Genomic DNA, 13,947 nt, shown 5'->3' on the forward strand with positions numbered 1-13,947 from the left:
GGCGGTGTGTCGTGATATGCAGCGCGAAGGTCTGATATGTGGGGACTTTGTTGTTGCTTTGGTCAGCCTCTGCGCTTGCGAGTGCCGTAGACTTCGTCGCACTCACCCCTCGTATAACCCCACACCGTCCCAGCCGCCGATCCACGCCTCGCCGTCGCTGAGCGACTCGGCGACGCTTGAGCCGGGCGGGAGCTCCCAGGTGGACCAGTAGGCCGCGCCGAGGCCGGGCGGGAGGTTCATGTGTCGTGTGGATGGGCGATGATGGTAATGGGATGTGGGGCAAAGATGTCAATGACGCGTTCGATTTCGCAGCAGGCCGACTGATCCGAGGGTGTCCTTTGGCCTGCCCCACTTCAAATATTTACCGACCCACGCCAAGCAACTCCACGCCTATGAGCTGCCCCACTCCCATTCTCGGATGTCCTCAGTGAGGGTCCCGCAGCAGTCGCAGTCTGGGTGACGTCACGTGTCGTCTCCCGTGACTACCACTCTCCGCACTTTGCCCGCTCCCTCTTCTCCTCACCGCCTTCCTCCTCAAATCCTTCATACTCCTTCTCATCCCTCTCGACCCTCTCCCTCGCCCAGATGCGCCTCTGGTCCGTCTCCCCTGCGCTCCTCGACCGCGCCGCCCTCATAGCGTGCTGGCGCGAGGCGCTGCTCGCGCAAAAAGTCCTCGCGGGCCTCACGAAGGGCTACACAAAACACCCGCAGCTCACGCGCTTTCGCGCGCACCCCGACCCGCTGTCCGCGATCGGCTTCTTCCTCGGCGAGCTGCAGCGCGAAGCGACCGCGCGGGGGTACGTCTTCAACGCGGCGCTCATCGCGGCGCCGAGCGCCACGCCGCCAGGCATACCCGTGCACGAGGGGCAGGTCGCTTACGAGCTCGAGTGGTTGCGGAGCAAGGTGCGGCGGCGGGAGCCGGCGTGGCTTGCGGCGCTCGAGGGCGTCGAGGTTGCGATGAGTGCCGCCGCGTCGTTCGTCGTTGTCCCCGGCGGGATTGAGGAGTGGGAGAAGATCGCGGAGCCGAAGGTTAAGAAGGAGAGGAGGAAGGTGAAGACGGAGGAGGGAGAGGGTAGGCCTAAGGTTGAGAGGACGAGGTCGGCGCCGCCGCGGCTTGGGAGTCGGCGCTCGGAGCGGCTCGCTGCTACGCCTCGGTAGCGCTTTCGCACCACACACCGATCAAACTCGGGGCGTGGTCCTTGGCAGTTGACACCAGCGACTCTCGCTCAAGGCTATGGCGTATCCCAGTGACGACGCTGCACCGTCTCGACGTTACGATGCACCCCCTTCTCGCGCTTCTCGCTCAAGCACTTCAAAGAAGGCCACATCTGGCTGAAACACCACCTGTCTGCATTCCACTACCAATCCGGGACGACAACCACGCCTTGACGGAGACCACGACACGCCCCCATGTTTCAGCATCTTACTGCGCACACATCTTGCATGCATACATCATTCGCGCCAGCAAGCTTCTCTGCATGGCTCAAACCAACAATCCAACAAAAACGAAGACTCCTAAGGGACGAATTATCGACAATAAATGACACGACTGGTAGATGGATCTCCTCTGATCCACCTCACGGCGGCTGATCTGCACAGTGCCCCGTACAACTTGAGGCTCGCTCCACTCGCTCGCTGGCCTAGTCCTTCTTGCCCTTCTTGCTGGCCTTTTTAGGCGTCTTGGCCTCTGCCTCGCCCTTGCGCTTCTTGTCCTTCTTTGGTGTGGGCGCGACGGGGGCGGGCGGCTCATCCTCGCTTGAGCTCTCCTCAGACTCAGTCGCGTCCTTAGCCTCCGCGTAGGTGGCGATGCCCGGGGTTGGGGGCAGGATCTGGCGTTAGCGGCGTAAAACGGCTGATTGTTTTCCCACTCACTGTGCCGTCGATCTTGTACGCCGAGTCCCGCTTGCGGAAGTCCTCAGTCGCGAGAGAGTACGCGTTCTCGTACACCTTGCGGTCGTCGGGGTTCAATGCCTTCCACTGCTCGGCAATGACGCCCAGCACGTCCTTGTACGGCATGCCGGGGTTGGCGGCGCGGATGCCCTCGCGCACGCTGTTCTGGTAGAGGAGATAAGCCGAGGGCGGGCGCTTGGGGGCCTTGGGGTCCTTTGGCTTCTTCTCCTTGCGGGAGCGCTTCTTGGTGGTTGGGACGCTGTCCGCGGCGACGAGCCCGGCGAGGCTCTGAGCGAGGATGGCGCCGTTCTCGATCGAACCCATGTTGGCTGGGTGCTGGAGTGCGTAGGCGACGGCGGCGGGGTTGGCGCGCACCGACTCCTCTATAGCGACAGCGCAGCGGCTCATAGCCGCAGCGACCTCCTGGAGACGGACGATCTGGGGGTCAGCGTGGTACAGGGAGGGGAGGGGAGGCTTGGGAGGTGGCGGTGGCCATGGCTGCTTTGGAGGCAAAGAGGTGCGGGTTGAAGCCGACGTCGGATCGATAACAAGGCCCGAGTGGTTTGTGGCACTGCCATCCACTCTGCGCCCTTCCCGCTCATCGGGGGTGGCCTGCTCAACCAACCATCGTCTTCCTCGCAACCCACTGTACAGCCGTCTTCCTGGGCCAAACTCACCACGTTCTGCTGCTCGATCGACATGGCTGATGCGCTTTGCGTTCTAAGTGGTGGGTCTGTAGGTTTCCAAGGAAGTCAGTCGCGGTGGTGGAGGTTGGGTTGTAGGGTGGTGTGGGATGGGTTAGTAGACGGCATCGTGCAACGTGGAGGGGTGGCAAACAGGGCATAGATAAGAGGATGCGCAAGGAAACGAGCGGTGTGTGAGCATTGAGCGATGGCGGGGGAGACGATGCGGATGGAGACGAAGATGGGAGGGGGGATGGCGACTCACGATTTCGACTAGTCCTGAGGTGGGTGGGGGGTGAATGGTTTCTAATCGAGTGTTGTGGGATTGAAGAGGGATAGAAGGGGGGTAAGATGGATAAGACGACGATAAAAGAGGATTAGGATGGGTGAAAGACTACGGTGGCAATTAAGGGCTGAGCCAATTCGAGTAGTCGCTTGTTTACTGAAAACAGCGGCGTATGCGCGGTAACGGGCATTTGAAAATCCTAATGGCGGCGAGATAAGCCCGCGATGTGGCACCCCCGCAGATCCTATTGTGGCCAATTAGCAATTAGCAATCCTCAAAGAATGCGGGGGTATTATTGCAATTTCGCATTTCAGCCATTCCAATTGCATGAATTGCCTGCCCGATTTGGCATCCTAATGGTGTGACCGTGGGGTTAATGGGGTTAATGGGGTTAATGGGGGACTAATCAATGTCCGTGCTTATGCCCGATTAAAGTCGATCAATCCGCGCTGTTTGGATCAAGATCAACTCACATGATCCGATCAAGATCAGATCTCAGAGATCGAGAGAGACACTCAACAATAATGCAGTCAAGATCCGCCGACATGACCCATTCCAGCATATCCCATGCCTTGTGCCCGCGGCAGTTGAATTCAGCGACTGTGATTCAAGCAGCGGCTTTGTTGCGATCGCTGCGTTGCTGATTGCAAGTACTTATGGCACTCGGCGAATTATTACTCTGCCCATTCCTTACTCACACTTTATTCGACGCTTATACCAACTACAAACCACGCTGGTTATGACTGCTTTACCTCCTCTCCATTATTCCCAAACCCAATTCTAACCACAAATGCTGGCCCTTGAATCACGTTGGTCCTTGGTGCTTGGCCCCATGATTAGGCTATGTATTACCCCCAGGCATAGAACTCACTGGGCTGAAATACAGAACCTTGTCCACGGGCTGTGTCCATCTCACAGTGACACTCACTCCATGCTCCATGCGAGTGCATGGGAGGAGTTGTATGAGCCCCGCAAGAGGCGTAGGCTGGGGCCGCGTCGAGGTCGAGCTCCGCTCGCAGAGCGGGCGAGGAGCCAGGTCGGCCTCGCGGCAAGGTGCGGCGCATCGTGTCGGCATGACGTGGGCTTGTCTGGACGCCTTTCGAGAGCCGCGCTTGCCAGCGACATCGAGCGACTAATTCTTGCCTGGGGCGTGCTCGTCCTGCATGACCTTGACGGGCGCGAGGCAGTACCACACCTTAACAAAACTGTGCCCAATATGACCTCTAGGAATGAGGACGCCATACCGTCCAGTCTCCGCCAGTTTGTGTCCTCCGCGCCCTCCAGCCCGCCCCGCACCCACATACTACTCACGGGCGCCTGAATTGTTGACACTGAGCGACGATCATATTACCCAAGCATATGCCAGGATGCATGGATGATTGAAGACCTCAAGGTGGCAGCGTGGCAGGTGGACAATGGAAGATATGGAAGAGATTCAATTATGATTATGACGATTTAAACAAAGCTTGAATCGCCAGATCGCCAGTACGCAGAATGGAGGACATCGAGTTGCCACCCCGGATTCGGGCCTGACCCTGATGGCGCGTGCACGCGTTTCCTGACTTTGTCGATCCTCACCTAGCACTGCCTTTTGCCATCAACAGATTCCACTTGAGACACTAGATCTCTCAACAATGCATGCATGCATGCATTCAAACGCTTCCCAGAGCATCTGCCACGTCTTCCGCGCTTCCTGCTACCTGTGTTGCTGAGATTGATGAACGGAGGCGTCCGGCATCTGCGGAGGTCCCGTGCTCCCGGGGAAAGGAGCCTTGTGCGTCGGAACAGGCAATAGTGGGATCCTCAAACAAATCTCCTCTCTCCACGCCATCACACTCGTTCTTGCCATCGCTCTCTCTCACTCCTCCCTCGTCTCTCTCTCCCTCCTCCTCTCATTCTCCCCTCTCTCTCCCTCCCTCGCTCCCCGTCCCTCACTCTTAGGCCTCGGAGAGACTGCGTCCCGCCCCGCCCCGCCCCGCCCCGCCCCACCTATCTCTTCCTCGCTCATCTCTTCCTCCGCCCGCTCGCATTGATCGGGGCCTCTGTGAGAGCCCTTCACAAACGACCCAAACACTATAACAGTCGCTGGCCGACTGCCACGCCTCGTCTTTATCGCGCTGGACGCTCTACGATCTCTTCGCATAGAACATCCCCTCGCATCTCTCCTTCATCTTCCCTCCCATCAAGACCGAGATCATCCTTCCCGACGGATACGTGAGAGCCGACACCTGCCATGTGCTGCGACGCGGACTGGAAACGAGAGGTCGTACAGGACTACAAAGTGAGTTGGTCCAGGCGGCAATCAATTCGCAGAGGGGAAGCATGCGCACCGACTGTGACGGCCCGAGCATGTCGCAGCATGCACTGCGCAGCGACGGTCAGGCGGCGAGCACCGCTGGAGTTGGCAGACTTCCTGCAACCTCAGGCAGTTTCAATTCCACAGCCAATGCGCAGCATGCGCACAAGGAGCTGCGTTGGACACTGCCGTGAACAGACGGTCAGACGGACAGCCTGCCAAGAGCGCCGCGCGTTACCTTCCCTGCACTAGGTCGCCGCCGAGTCCACTGACACCCAGTGGGAGTATGTCGACGTCAAGGAGTTCCACGATACGAGTTTCACGACGCGGTTCAAATACTGCTTCGTCTATGTGTTTCTAATCAAGAACATTGCCATCTATGGCCTGGACATCTTCACTGCGGCCACCATGTTGGCGACCGACAATGTGAGTCCCTTGCTGCGAGCCTTCCTAACGCGCAGTGGACCAACAATCTGTACACCAAGTGTGCTAAATCGGGCAACCACCACTGCGTAATCGACGTCCAGTTCAAGATTGCGAAGTGGGTCTTCGTCGGCTGCATCATCTTCTCTTTTCTGCTGCTTGGGTATGAGTGGTACAAGGCACGCAAGGTGTTGCGGTCCCGCGACATTAGCTACACCTTCTGCAATACTATGGCGAACGACTACGTGTCCATCAAAAGCTACGACAGTTTCTGCCTCTTCTGCCGCATTTCTGCCAACAAGAAGAAGAAGGACAAGATTGCGTTCTTCGTGTTCTTCTCGTTCAAGGGTGAGTGGACCATCAGCCGACCGCCAACTCGCGATCAAGGAGGTATCTAACACCAGACTGGAAGCGCACAATCCTCGCTGATGGCCCGCGTCAGAGCATCAACGCCATTGTCCTCTTCATGATCGCCAAGGCTTACGACTTCCGCACTGACGACATCCCAAAGTATTGGGACGGGCAGCCGTGGACTGCGCTCCTCCTCATCTCGATGATCCTCACCGTCCTCATCTTCCTTGTGTCGCTGGGATTTCTCATTGCTGCCGCCGTACTTTACGTCCCCCTACTGTGCTACATCCAGGGCAACCTGAAGGAGTATGTTTGCCACAAGGTCGACAAGCGTATCGGCGAGATCATCCGCAAGAGTCAGAAGCGCCGCATTGCGCGCAACGCGGAGCTCGAGAAGAAGATCGACATGGGTCTGCGGATCAAGAACGCGAATGGCGAATTCATCGACGCCTCGCTCCTCAAGCCAACGCTGCCGAATATCAGCCTCGACGACGACAAGCCACTCGTCCGATCCGCCTCGCCTGCCTTTGGGCGCTCTGCCTCTCCGGCCTTTGGGCGCACGGCCTCGCCTGCTTTTGGGCGCCCGCCACCCCCCGCAAACTACGCCAGTCCCTACCGCGACGTGCACAAGCGCGCCTCTCCAGACTACCCCGACAACGACCCGTACGACGATATATTCGATGAGTACGCCGATAAGGGGCATAGCTACCCACCGCGCCCGCAGGACGACGACTTTGCGTCGAGTTCTACGTCGCTTGTTGCGCACGCGGCACCACCAGGCCGCGCATTCGCCCCCGCCATGCAGCCCTCGCGGCCTTCCACGCCCATCGCTGGCGCGCCAGACTTCCCACCTGCGGCGGCGCCGGGGTATCCGCCCCCAGTGCAGTTCGAGGCCACGCGTCAGCCTTACGGGTTTGCGCCGCCAGATCCGTACACCAGGCGATGGTAGTGTTGTTCATTTAGATGTATGGTTTTCGCTGTCTGGGGGAGTCCTTTGGGGCGGACATTGGTCGGAGAGTGGTTGGGAGGTGACATGATGCGTGTCATGATGCGCTTGCGACTCAGGAATGCAGCGCTGTCCGATAGCCAACAGATAACCGTCGTATAGCCAACAATCTCGGCGATAGCCAACAAGTCGACCTCTGTCATCGTGGTCGCGAGGAGACGGTAAAGCACGGCTATCGCCCATCTCCGGTTCCCCGGCCCGGCAACCGGCGGCATGCCCACCAACGCAACCTCGGTTCCTCAACTGATCATACTCATCTTCAGACTTCATCTACCCTCTCATCAGCACTCATCTCATTTTACTCCCCCTCTCTCCATCCTCTCCACCTCCTCTTTGATACCCCTCCCCTCCTCGCCCCCACCCAATGTCCCTCTCCACCCCCCAAGTCATCCTCATCACCGGCGCGTCGGGCGGCATCGGCCGCGCGTGCGCCATCGCCCTCTCCGAAGCGTACCCGAAGTGCGTGCTCGTCTTATCTGGACGCCGCGCCGACGCGCTCCGCGAAACAGCGGACGCGTGTACCGGCCCCACGGAGATCGCCGTCGGCGACGTGAGCAAGGACGAGGACGTGGCCAGCATGTTCGAGATGGTGACGAAGAAGTATGGGCGGCTGGATGTGCTGTTCAACGTGAGTCATCCGACCTCCCTGCACCTTCTCCCCTCCCACTTTTACCCACCCACCTCCCACTTCTATCCAACCCCTTACACCAGAACGCCGGCGTCGACCTCCTCCCATCGACGCCGCTCGAAGACGCCGATATGGCGACGTTCCGCCGCGCCCTCGACATCAACATCATGGGCGCGGTGCTGTGCACGGCCGCCGCGATCCGGCTGATGCGGACGCACGGCGGCGGCCGCATCGTGAACAATGGGAGCATCGCGTCGTCCGCGCCGCGCCCCAACGCGGCCGCGTACACGGTTTCGAAGCACGCGGTGCTCGGCCTTTCGCGCTCGACGTCGCTCGACGGACGCAAGTTCGGTATCACGTGCACGCAGCTCGACATCGGCAACGCGGCCACGGACATGATTTCGCATGCGGCGCGCGGGGCTACCCAAGCCGATGGGAGTGTGCGCCCCGAGCCGATGATGCGTGTTGAGAATGTCGCGAAGACGCTCGTGTTCTTGGCGGGACTGGGCGCGGACGCAGATGTGATGCGCATGGAGATTCTTGCAGCGGGCATGCCGTTTATTGGGCGTGGGTAGTATGCAGCGGTATTGGATGGGCGGCGGGGAAGCGCGGAATAGCAGAGGAGAACGTACGGCGGGGAGCGATGGGGCCAAGGCCCAGGTGACTTGTTGTCACCATAAGGCTGTGGTCGGACTCATGCCGAACTGCGCCCCGGTCTGAGGTCCGAGGATGCCCAGGATGCTGAGCACCGCCCGTCGTGCGGACTCGGGATGCTCACAACGCATGCTTAACGTGGTTTGTTCATGGTTTGTTCACTTTAGATTCTGCGCCTGGCGTGAATGGTGAGTCGAGCGAGACGGAAGGAATTGCTCCACTCAGTCGTCGTGGGCTCCTCGCTGGCTGTTTGTTGGTACCAGCGTTCACACCCTCTTGCTCGTGGTATGTTAGTCAGTGCCTGTTGCGGTGAGAGCTAGGTTGCAGCACTACCACCCCTTCCTCTTTCATCACAAACACAGCAGCTAAACCCCACTGCCCTCGCATTAACATGTACAATGCATGCCTCCGTAGAGGAAAAGGAGGATGGGAGCGTGCGAACTAGTTAAAACAGGCCTGAGACTCTAGTATCGAGAAATACAGATGCTAGGTCGAACGAAGCGAGGCGCTTAGAGAAGGGCAGCACCGCCGACTGCAGCGAGGACGGCGGCGGCGATCTGGGCGCCAGGGATGCTGCCCATGACAGGGGCGGCGCCGCCTCTCGCAGGCGCCGAGGAGGCACCTGACGCCGCCGAGGCACGGGACGAGGTGTGCGACGACGCGTGCGACGAGGCGGACGAGGGGCGCGCCGAGCTCACGGACTGGTGTGAGCGGGAGAGGGGGGTAGTGGACTCACCATAGCGCCACCGGCAGGGGCCGAGCTCACGGCGCCGGCGGGTGCGGAAGCGGCGGAGGGCGCGCCGGCGACTGCACTCGAGGCGCGGGGAGCGCCGCTGGCACCTGCGGCGCCGGGGGCAGAGGGCGAGGGGACGACAGCAGAGTCGGCACCAGGGGCGCCGGAGGCGTCGGGGCCACCCTCAGAGCTCGCGGCGGGGTCGGCGGCACCGTCCGTGGGACCGCCGTCGGTGGCACTGTCGGTAGGCGAGCCGGCGGGGCCCTCGCCGTCGGCACCGGCGCTGGGCGACGCACCGGCCGAATCGCTCTGGGCGTAGGCGCCGACAGCGACTGGATGTTAGTGGCTGGGGTAGGAATAGGGGAGAGGATAGAAGAACAGGGGTAGGGGGCCGGTCGACCACGGCTGCCACATGGCACCAGGTGAGGAGACTTACAAAGAGCGAGGAGGGCGAGGAGCTTGGACTGCATGATGATGGGGGTGGTGGTGGGGGTGGTGATGGATGTGGAGTGAAAAGCGAGAGTGGATGAGTAAGAGTGACAATGAGACGAGGAGATGAGTTGGTGAGGCGAAGAAGAGACTTTATATCAACCAGAGATGGGTCGAGCAAGGCGCGAACTCGATGCGAGGACCGAGGAAAGAGCGAGGAGAGCAGGGTGAGAGCATGGAGAGGTGAGTGCGGTGCGTGACCTGCGTGGGGACTGAGCTGCTGCGGAGACCACTCGCAATAGCACAGGACAGCGACGCGACGGGGGGTGGGTGTGAAAGACGAGCGGTGCATGGGGGAGAGTCGAGGCATGCGCGAGGCCCCCGGAACGGGGTGAGTGTGACTGTTCACGATGAACGCGACGAGCCCCGCCGCGCCCAACAGGCGTCGTTGTCGTCAAGCATTCCTACAGGCTACAGGCCATGGGCCACAAGCCTCTGTATTGACTGTGCCCTGTCACTGCAAGCAGCCGCGGGGGCTGTGCAGGTGAATCTACAGTACAGTAGTTGAATGAGTAAGAAGAGCAGAGGCTGACGACATGTCACCTCTTTGTTGCGCAGCAAACGCGTTTCTCAAAGCAACCACAAGGCGTTTCAGGGCTGCTTTCGGCTGGTCTCGCCCGGGGCTGTGGGAATCGTGTTCTGAACCCGAAGTACCTCTTCATTCATCCATTCCCTGCTTGCCAGCTTGCGAGTGCCTCTGGACTAGCCTCATTCCGCTTCACGATGACCCGAGCTTTGAGCTGCCTGCGTAATAAGCTGCGGCCGATGGTGCGATGCACGCTGTTTGGTGGCAGAACTACGTGCGCGACCCCAGAATTAACTCCCTCGTGTTTCTGCCTCACCCCCTGATTCAGGACCAAACAAACACCCAAACATGCATCTTGCCCCTGCCATGTCTATTTTAAAACACCCGGTGGCACTCGACATGCTCTGATGGTGGGCTGTCCAGCTGGCATCACTCGAGGGCTTGGACAAGCACGTCACGGCGCGACACAGGCAGACACTCTGCCTCTGTCACTCTCGTCGGCCTGGGACGCTGGACACCTGGCGGGGCAATGTTTGATCGTTTCGCTAGACTTAGACTCCGCACAGACGCAGCACAGACACGTGCTTGGTTCATTGACGATACACCGCCATCAGCCATCACCAGAATAGCGCGACGGGCACGAATATACGACGGTGCATCCAAGTTTCCTGACTCGATCACTGTTATTGCTGCGCACTGCGCGCTGCGGCGAGGCTGGTGCGCTAGTGGATGGATAGTGGGAGGTGGGTTGTGGATGACAGTGGTATGTCGGTGCATGTCGGCCGTGACGATCTGGTCTCCGAACTCCGACATGTGTGAGCGTGGGAAACCTGGAGAACGGCCGATGGATACGCGTACACGTGTACGCTACGCGCGCATGCGTGCTGGCAATCATTGTCCACTTGTCCAGACATGCCTGTTGCGCCAACACAATGTGCTGATATTTCGAACAACGTACAGAACATAACGGGGGACCGACAATCCGATAGCTCAGTGGACAAGTGTGCATGTTAATCGTGAAGAAGGAGCTGTCTGGAGAGCAGTTCGATCCCCTGGGGGAGCGTGGGTTACTGGTCCCCCTGAGCTCTGGAAACGGGGGTCTTCCGGAACAACAGCGTGCGCCCTTTGCCATCGTCAAGGTGCAGTCCGGAGCCACATCGGCTGCCACGCCGCCGCAGAGTGATGTACGAGGTGGAACTCAGTGCACCCTCGGTCTCGGAAGCGTAGAATTTGAGTCCCGGCGCGAGAATGGTTTCAGTCATTATCTCACGCGTGCGTAGACGGCTGCACCGGACAAGGCTTTGAGTGATCCCAGCAAGCTGCTGCACCTCATAGGGCAATAATCTTCTGCGCGCCGTGACGCGGCCATGGCGCCTCTTCCACCTGCCGGGGCAGGCGTTCCGTGGCGCCCTCGTTTAACTCGTCGATCCTGACGCGACTGCACACGGTTATCTCCTCGGAGCGACCCCAGCCCCACTGCCAACCCCTGCTCGAGCAAACATATGCAAACAACGCTGCGTCCGGACACTCTACGCATCTACATTAGCCGACTTGGGCCCTTTTAGCGGGGCTGCCCGCCTAGAACGCCATGTTCATGAGCTTGAGCGAGATCTCGACGCCGAGGAACGTGGCCGCGTTGGCGGGGAACGCACGCGCCATCGCCGGCCCGAACCCGCTCCACAGCGCCGTCACGCCGTCCTTGGCGATCAGCTGGCGCGCGCAGTCCAGGAAACCGCGGTACGTCCCGTTCGGCGCGGACTGGATGCGCGACTTGATCGTGTCGGGGGGGATGGCGACCGACCACATCGCGACACCGGCCATGCCGCCCGCGAACATGACGGCGGGGAGGGAGAGGGGCGGCGCCTTCTCCTCACCCGTCGAGTGGTCGATCACGGGCGCGCCCGAGAGCGACTTCTTCACGACCTCGTACGTAGCGAAGTAGCTGGGGTTAGGTGGGGCTTCATGAGGGTCAAGAGGGGGTCTCAAGCGGGAGGCTCAAGAGGAGGCTCAAGGAGACTCAAGGAGACTCTACAAGGAGGGAGACTCACACTGCGGAGCCGGGACCGTCACGGAGAATGGTGGGGATCGTGCCGCGGAAAATCGACTTGACGCCGCCCTCGGCGTACAGCTTCTTTACGACGTCAAGGGGGCCCGAGTACGCCGGCTTGCCGCCCTGGCCCTGGACCTGGAGAAGGACCTTGATGCGCTCAGCGGGCGCAGCGACGACCGTGGCGGGGATAGCGGAGAAGAAACCGGCGAACGCAAGCTCGGGGATCGACAGGTGCTGGTCCACGCGGTCGGGCGTGGCCGCGTACACGATGCGCTTGCCGACGTCGTAACCCTGGGGTCAGCGAATGGGTCTGAGAGCGTAGCCTGTGAGCGGAGGCAACATCTGCGATGCCGTCCGAAGCGGAGGCGCCGTCGGAGCACAACCGCGCCTGCTGTCCCGACGGAGAGGGTGCGATAGCTACAGGCTCCAGGCTGCAGACGCATTCCTCCTATTCGCCAGTGCGTGCTGTCTGTGCACTGCTCATGCTCGATCACACGAGCGCGACAAACTCACCCAGAACGAGACAGCGAAGAGGGGCGTGACGCCGAGAAGGGGAGGCGAGATGCCGCGGTAGAGACTGGTGTTAGCGGGATTCAAAAAGGCGTTTCATCGTTGTATCGGGAGAGCCCTTGGCGACTATCAGTCCATAGAGAGGGTCAGCGTGCGATGCAGATGCACCCCAGCTACGCTCGCCAATTCTGGGACCGCTGTGTGCGACTGCAGCTGCTCGGAAAGACATTTCGACCTCCCCCGAGCTCGCGCGAATCTGCACACCAAAAGTATACCCGAGGCCCGGGTCTGACGATGTGACGACCTCGAAACTGTCCGGCGTGCTCTCCGACATGACGCTCGCCTGCGGCTCGCGGCGTGCAACTCACCCCTTCACACCGTCACGGGCGAGCGTCTGCTTGACGACATCGATGGCACCCGTGTACGTGCCCGGCGCGGCGGTCTGGAGACGCGTCTTGGTGAGGTCGAACGGGTGGCCGACGAGGACGGCGCAGACACCGCCGAAGCCGCCCGAGAGGAACGACTTGACGGGGTTGACAGTCTGCTTCTCGACCTTGGCCTCGATCTCGCTGGCGTCAAAGTCGGACATCTTGGGCATGGGGTCTGTCGAGGGCGGACGGGGTTTTTGAGCAAGAGGAACAGAGTGGGGACGGGCTCGGCTGTAGCCTCGTCGAACACGGCACGGACAGCCGACCAATCGCCCACCTGTCAACACGAAATGCTCCCGCGAGTGGAATTTAAGTGGAGGAACTAGCCAACGCCGGACCAGGTCGGAACGCAATAGCCGGGTGGCCCGGGGGAATGACGACTGGGGCCGTTGGAGGTGGAGGTGGAGACTCCGCACCTCTCCGCCCTCCTGGGGGTGGGAGCCCTTGACCGAGTTGCGCCGAGGCTTGTCTTTGTCTCGTGGAAGGTGCGTGGCAGTCGCGTGGCTTCTCTGCTTTATGGGGACACGCGAATCTCACGTGATTCCCACGCGCTTCCCACGCTCCCCTCGCGTGCGCCCTTATCTTTTCCACCCCGCCCCACCAAGTCACGCAAGGTGAGACTGAGACCTTCTGGCCGCTGACCGGCCATCCCGCGAGCTCGCCATCGCTCCTTCCTCCCACGCTAAACATCCCATCTACTTGATCTAGTCATCCACACCCACAGCATCCTCGCGCCATGAGCCTGAGCGAGGACACTGTCGTGGCTGCGGCTGTGCGCACGCGCTCGCCATCTCCTTCCTCGCCGGACCCCCCGCCGCCGACCCGCAAGCACAGATCGTATGGCGCGACCGACGATGTGCCCTCGCTCCATGTGCAGATCGCGACGCCCGAGCCCAGCCAGTTCGCCACAAACGGCAACGGCTACAACTACTCTGGCTTCGACGACGACATGGACGACATGGAAGACGTCGGCGGTGAGTCACGGTGTCGGTGC

At 60.6% G+C, this 13,947-nt stretch overlaps 7 protein-coding genes across 7 annotated transcripts; 3 read left to right on the forward strand and 4 right to left on the reverse strand.

Annotated features, from left to right (window-relative positions):
- Positions 1–585: 585 nt before the first annotated feature.
- On the forward strand, positions 586–1,158 carry COLE_05296 (uncharacterized protein; the record flags this gene model as incomplete). The annotated part of the gene is made up of 1 exon (XM_018419572.2): positions 586–1,158. One exon carries the CDS (start codon positions 586–588, stop codon positions 1,156–1,158), a length of 573 nt encoding a protein of 190 aa, XP_018277048.1.
- A 482-nt stretch (positions 1,159–1,640) lies between these two features.
- COLE_05297 (uncharacterized protein) lies at positions 1,641–2,591 on the reverse strand (the record flags this gene model as incomplete). Its single annotated transcript, XM_018423853.2, has 3 exons — positions 1,641–1,829; positions 1,873–2,328; positions 2,568–2,591. 3 exons carry the CDS (start codon positions 2,589–2,591, stop codon positions 1,641–1,643), a joined length of 669 nt encoding a protein of 222 aa, XP_018277047.1.
- Positions 2,592–5,563: 2,972 nt separating this feature from the next.
- Positions 5,564–6,878, forward strand: COLE_05298 (uncharacterized protein; the record flags this gene model as incomplete). The annotated part of the gene is made up of 3 exons (XM_018419571.2): positions 5,564–5,581; positions 5,617–5,926; positions 5,983–6,878. The coding sequence occupies 3 exons, from the start codon at positions 5,564–5,566 to the stop codon at positions 6,876–6,878; spliced, it is 1,224 nt and encodes a 407-aa protein (XP_018277046.1).
- Positions 6,879–7,299: 421 nt separating this feature from the next.
- COLE_05299 (uncharacterized protein) lies at positions 7,300–8,138 on the forward strand (the record flags this gene model as incomplete). The annotated part of the gene is made up of 2 exons (XM_018420026.3): positions 7,300–7,563; positions 7,647–8,138. 2 exons carry the CDS (start codon positions 7,300–7,302, stop codon positions 8,136–8,138), a joined length of 756 nt encoding a protein of 251 aa, XP_018277045.2.
- An 841-nt stretch (positions 8,139–8,979) lies between these two features.
- Positions 8,980–9,749, reverse strand: COLE_05300 (uncharacterized protein; the record flags this gene model as incomplete). Its single annotated transcript, XM_018426866.2, has 2 exons — positions 8,980–9,282; positions 9,387–9,749. 2 exons carry the CDS (start codon positions 9,747–9,749, stop codon positions 8,980–8,982), a joined length of 666 nt encoding a protein of 221 aa, XP_018277044.1.
- A 1,794-nt stretch (positions 9,750–11,543) lies between these two features.
- Positions 11,544–13,123, reverse strand: COLE_05301 (uncharacterized protein; the record flags this gene model as incomplete). The annotated part of the gene is made up of 4 exons (XM_018423852.2): positions 11,544–11,907; positions 12,014–12,306; positions 12,529–12,592; positions 12,894–13,123. The coding sequence occupies 4 exons, from the start codon at positions 13,121–13,123 to the stop codon at positions 11,544–11,546; spliced, it is 951 nt and encodes a 316-aa protein (XP_018277043.1).
- A 139-nt stretch (positions 13,124–13,262) lies between these two features.
- Positions 13,263–13,643, reverse strand: COLE_05302 (uncharacterized protein; the record flags this gene model as incomplete). Its single annotated transcript, XM_018419570.2, has 1 exon — positions 13,263–13,643. The coding sequence occupies one exon, from the start codon at positions 13,641–13,643 to the stop codon at positions 13,263–13,265; it is 381 nt and encodes a 126-aa protein (XP_018277042.1).
- Positions 13,644–13,947: the final 304 nt, after the last annotated feature.

This window comes from Cutaneotrichosporon oleaginosum (assembly GCF_008065305.1).
Source record: "Cutaneotrichosporon oleaginosum strain ATCC 20508 chromosome Unknown ATCC20508_contig04, whole genome shotgun sequence".
NCBI lineage: Eukaryota > Fungi > Basidiomycota > Tremellomycetes > Trichosporonales > Trichosporonaceae > Cutaneotrichosporon > Cutaneotrichosporon oleaginosum.